This window comes from Diaphorina citri, unplaced genomic scaffold, assembly GCF_000475195.1.
Source record: "Diaphorina citri unplaced genomic scaffold, Diaci psyllid genome assembly version 1.1 scaffold6306, whole genome shotgun sequence".
NCBI classification, from domain to species: Eukaryota; Metazoa; Arthropoda; class Insecta; order Hemiptera; family Psyllidae; genus Diaphorina; species Diaphorina citri.
The window spans coordinates 1-5,432 of record NW_007383682.1 but is presented as its reverse complement, the minus strand read 5'-3'; the positions used below and the strand labels follow the sequence as shown (position 1 = coordinate 5,432).

The 5,432-nt window shown below is 37.3% G+C and overlaps 1 protein-coding gene across 2 annotated transcripts; it reads right to left on the bottom strand.

Moving 5' to 3' along the window:
* Positions 1-2,862: 2,862 nt before the first annotated feature.
* On the bottom strand, positions 2,863-5,432 carry LOC108254000 (protein phosphatase 1 regulatory subunit 3C-B-like). 2 transcript variants are annotated; one of them, XR_001809851.2, is made up of 3 exons: positions 5,374-5,432; positions 4,562-4,971; positions 2,863-3,438 (listed from the first exon to the last, which is right to left on the bottom strand). XR_001809851.2 is itself a non-coding variant. In XM_026832375.1 (2 exons), the coding sequence occupies exon 1, from the start codon at positions 4,979-4,981 to the stop codon at positions 4,565-4,567; it is 417 nt and encodes a 138-aa protein (XP_026688176.1). In that variant the 5' UTR covers positions 4,982-5,334; the 3' UTR covers positions 2,863-3,438; positions 4,562-4,564. The 2 variants fall into 2 exon arrangements, 1 of the variants encoding a protein (XP_026688176.1); XM_026832375.1 differs by lacking the exon at positions 5,374-5,432 and having other exon boundaries at positions 4,562-5,334.

Genomic DNA, 5,432 nt, shown 5'->3' with positions numbered 1-5,432 from the left:
GTGTCGAAATCTTAAGGAAGATAGTTTGAAGAAATTCTTATTACTGGTCAAAAGCCATGGGATTAAACTTCTTAAGCTTATGTGTGGCCACTGAAATTAGGGTCCCAGAAACAACTTAATCACACCGGGAGTTAGGAAAAGCAATATTGAAAGTCACGACGAAACATCCTACTCATCGTAACTCCTTCGATATCGGTCTCGGCATTCCTGCTAAACCGCTCTTCCGATCTGGGGGGGCATCGCCCCCCCTACTCGAGCTCCATTTTGCTTCATTCCGAGAACGAATCTTATCCGTTTAGGATGAACAATGCAGGCGATCTACCTTCCAAGCCAACTAATTTGGCTCCTATCGTGTTATTAAGTCATAATTTGGTGCTGCCTTTCAGTTGCTGAATCCAGGTCGCATCTACACTGACATGACTGCACAGAAGATCGCCAAGAATAATCTGCTTTACATTCAGCCTGAGGACGTGGCTCAAGCTGTCCTCTACATTGTGTCAACACCCCAGTTTGTAGACGTAAGTATAAAATTTGTAAAGGTCCAACATTTGTAGATAATAGTGCTCATTTATACTGTTTGAATAGGACTGAAAAGTCTCTTTACTCTAACAGTTCATTGTGGTCAAATTCCCAAATCATATAAAAACTGAGTTCAATACTTCGGTAGGGATTGAATCATTGAACCAATATGCAAGGTGAGCAGCTTATGTACATATCCCTGTCCCTGTAGGTAGAGTGTAGACCATGATGTATTTACATACTTATTATATTAATTAATTATATTTTCGACAAATATATCCCTACTATGTACTAATATCTGTCATAATAAAGAGAACTTGTTAAGAGAAAATAAGACAACCACAAGAGATAATAAAAATGTCAAACAAAATGACGCAAATTAAATTTATATTCAAAATTTTATTTTTGATTTTAATTTCGGTGGAACAAAGTTAGGCTGGATTGATAGACAAGATGGAGGTTACTGAAGAATGAGAATTGTGAAATTCTATAAGTTTCGATTTACAAACTTTTGCTGATGCCTTGAAATTTGATTTTGTAGTTAGGGCCCACACCGTTTTGTAAAACCGGGAAAAAATATAATACAGAATCCTAAAACAAGAAAGAATGAAGAAGAAAACAACAGAGAAGATAGTGGAAGGAAAATGGGCCTCGTTGGAAATCAGCAAAACCATCTGTCTACCACTCACAGCATGCTTGTGACATTTGCGAAATTATGAAAGCTTTTCATTGATAAAAACAACCCATTGGATTTCTCCTGATAGAAAAGTAGGTACCCCCTTTTGTCCTCTTTAATTCCATTATCTTGAATTTGTTCTTGACAAGTCGTACGCGGGACACCCTGTATTAGTAGGAAAAAAAATTCTCTTTTATTTCAGCAGTAGGCTACTACTTTTACTGTGGTCCAATTCTCAAATTATATTGAGGAAAAGATTGAATACCTCGACTGGGATTGAACCCACACCCTCTTGATTACCAGGCAAGTGTCTTGACCACTATACCACCGAGGCAGGAAATAGCCTATTCAAGTAGTTACTTCTTCGTACATGTACATTTTTTTAAAGGGGTTTGACAGAGGGAACTGTAACTGCTATGGTCTTATCGTCCCGAAATCGAAGAGAGAAGGAAGACAGGATAGCAGCCCCTTAAACATTTTGAGTGTAAAACCAGTGTAATAGAGCAGCAATTTGAGAAAAACACCGCGGTATAACGATACGATAATCTCCTTAAACACTTATAAAACACCGCTTGTAGACGGGCTATGTCCGCCCCGAACACCCATTTTTATCCCCGTATACGTGTTTTATACCCAAGTGGAAAAGCAGTGTAATATGAGGGTACAACTAGTGTTTTACCATCGAGTGTACTGGTGGTTGAAAACACTGCCTTTACACTATCTCAAGCCAATAAATTATACCAGTATTCAAAACCATCTGTCTACCACTCACAGCATGCTTGTGACATTTGCGAAATTATGAAAGCTTTTCATTGATAAAAACATTTTTTTTTTTTTGCCTATTTTCTCTCTTACTCACTCAGTCTCTCACACACACTCACTCTTACATATTTTCGGTCCTGCCGTTTTATCATAAAAGATTTCGTTCGCTTTCTCTTCTAAGAATTTCTTTCGTTAACTTTGTAAAAATTATTCGTTTACCTACGTAAAATATTTAATTTTTAAAAATAATAATCTAACATCGAATTTTCATAAAAATCATATTATACCTAAATCGACTGAGTAAAATACCTAATTGTTCTTTTGAACGGGCGTTTATCTACTTCTCTCTCCAAATTCATTGATGGTGCAGAGCTTGAGTACAGGGTCGAACGGAGTTAGGAGCTCTCGGGTGGCAAAATAGGAAAGAAACAGCCCATACAGGGCAAGCGAAACAGATACGTTGTACAGGAGAGTTGTATACAGGTATCCACCATTTACTCTGGGGAGAGGAAATAAAACAGAAGATTAGTGAATAAGTTAAAAAAAAAAAAAAACAGCACATCACCGTAAGTAGAGCTAAATCCCCGGTGTGGTTTGGGTCTTTCGTATAAAAGTTGAAGTTATAGGTACCTATGATGTGATAAAAATTCACAAAAAAAAAAAAAAAAAAAAAAAAAAACAAAACAGATGGTTCATAGAACAAAGAAAAAAAAAATCAAACTTAAATATCAGACTTTGATTATGTTGGTGGGTACCTAATTTTCTCTCATCACCTCTTTCTGCTTTCTCTGACTCTCTCTGTCCTCCCTCCCTCTTTATCTCTCTTCTGTTACCATTAAGAGGTATAAGCGTAATCTCGATTTTTGATGGCCGAGACTACGCTTATACCTGTAAGCTCTATGAAAAACGGAGAACACATCTAATAATTTTACCAAGAATTTCAAAGTTTTCTTTTTGTGTAACACAAAAATACTGTCGTTCACAAAAGTAAAATAAAATTTTTTCTTCTATTGCATAACCTTCCAGGACAAAATGAGCTCTAAGGGCTTAATTATGCTCCCTCAAAGTGATCACTCAGATTCATCAATCTATTAATCTTCTGCGTATTCAACAATTAATTAACATGGGCAAAGGCCATACCAAATACAGTCATCGTTCAGTAATCATATAACTGTTTCGTAGAGTAACCAATGTGACCAGGTGTGAATACTGCAGACAGATCTTCTTCAACCACTTCTTCCTATCCTTCAATTCTTCCTGGTTTCAAAACCTTTGAACGACGCGACGCCGCGAAGGACGGAGCATTTTGAATGATATTTCGACGTATCCGGAAAAGCTCCACCGTGGGATTTGGCCAACCACGACATCGCTTTTTATCGGCGGATGACACCAGAAGATAAAATCGCAATTATCCAGCATATTGATTCATCTCACAACTGAATGCATTTCATTTTCCTTGTGCACAAAGGACGAGTGTGAACCTGGAATGATAAGAAAAGAGAGAAAATTTAACATTTTTGACCATGTGATTTCCTTTAACTTTCAAGTTCCTTCGTAAAGTCATGCAGCAAAGATGTTTTATTGAGTTTGATTACAGATTACAGTAATCTATCAGGAAATGGATTTTCCAAACACACAATGGCATATTGGCAATATAATACTGCATATGGTGACCTGATATTGAACTTTTCAACTCTTCTTGGTGTCACGTAGCTCTAATATATCAACACTGACCCGCCACCTCTGTATACTCCACGCCACGTAATGCACGTATCATATATTTCCTTCAAATTTTCAAGTTCCATTGCAAAGTCATGCAAGGGTTTATGATAACCCAGTGCCGGTTCTGACGGAGGGTATTTGGGTACTAATCCCTAAATCTTGTTTGTACAAAGGAAAACCCAAAGAATTGGTTACGTTCACATGAAGAGAGCTCAAATGATGAATTAATAAATTAGGTGCCCTTGAACCACTTTAAAGGACAAGGATCTTGGATCTTTCAGACAACCTCCGCAGGAGAAAATACAAATTACCTCAAGAACAGACTGAAAATAGCGGAAAAACAATATTTTTCCAGCGCAGGAAAGGAGGAAGAATTAGTGGAAGACCGAAACCTGTGACCGTTTTTCAGTCAGAATGATTAACAATGTTTAACTCAAGATATGCACGGTAGCAAACATTGGCTCGCTTTAGCAATGCACAGAACAGAGGTCATTCCAAAAAGGTCATTTCTAAAACGCACACTCTTCAAAGATGATCCTCGATCTTCCGGTAGACCAAAATTAGACCAAAGAACATCAACTCAGGAAAAAGCAAAAGTAAGCAAAGGTGCCTTGAGTACCTGAACTCGGCACTATGATCGCAACTTATCTATGAGTTGAGTTGAGTTGAGGTCAAATGTTATGCTGATAAAAATGAAAGAACACTCGAACAAAGCGTGGGAATTCTGATGAAATCAACACACACTGATGAAAGAGAGAGCAAGAGGAAAAAACAATCGGCGCCTGCCTGGGTTGAAAATTTATCTCCAATAAAAAATGTGATGGTATGAATATTCTAATCATGTGAATAAAATAGTTAGTATCTACAGTAAATTCTACTTACCAATCACCAGTATGGTCCGTCATTGGCTAGATGGGTCCAACTTGCGAATTCTGTCCACGAGTCGATCTTGGCGTGATTGATATCTGGATAGCGTTTCGAACTAATGGTATCATCTAAAATGGGACTATTCCTAGGTGGCGCAATGCCTTTCTTGATGATGTAGTTCTTGCTATTATTGTTATCCCAGAATTCTTCATTCTCAGTTTTGTACGCGATGCAGAATTCAATTTGATGTGCGCTTTTGGGTATGCTAATTTGGAATGCAAACGTATCATACACTATTGTAATGGATGATGGGGTGGCACTGGGCACGTATGCACATTTGACATCCGTGAACGTCGTCCAATTGTTTGTTGAATATCTAATGATCACCTCTTTCTTGAAGCTTAAATTTCTAACTTTGACAGTGCCTGGAAACATCAAGACAGAACGAGATGGATTAGTGTCCTGTTGAGAATTTCACCTTCAGAAATTTGTCTCCTGACAAGAATTTCTATTTATAATCCACGAGATGAACACAGCATGTCATTCAACACTTCGTTAGTATCATCATGACAAATACATTTCGTCATGCAATATGATCTTATTGTTCTAGATATCTAGATTTATATATTTTGTATTTTTTCCTCGAAAAAAAGTTCCTGCATTCGAGAAATAAATATATAAAAACTGAAAGTTTGTGCTTCAATTTCATGATAATGCTGTGACATGTATGATATCAGTTTATAATTTTTTGCCAAAAATATTCCCCATGACACGGTCATCTTAGCCATCACCTTTATGGTTGATATTATTGATATTCTTTCACTCACCTGTTACTAGATTTTCGCTTTCTTTGACTATGACGTTTTCTAGCGACACTTTGCCTTCG

Coding starts and splice junctions, on each gene's coding strand:
- LOC108254000 (XM_026832375.1), bottom strand. CDS start 4,981: ATGTTTCCAGGCACTGTCAAAGTTAGAAATTTAAGCTTCAAGAAAGAG.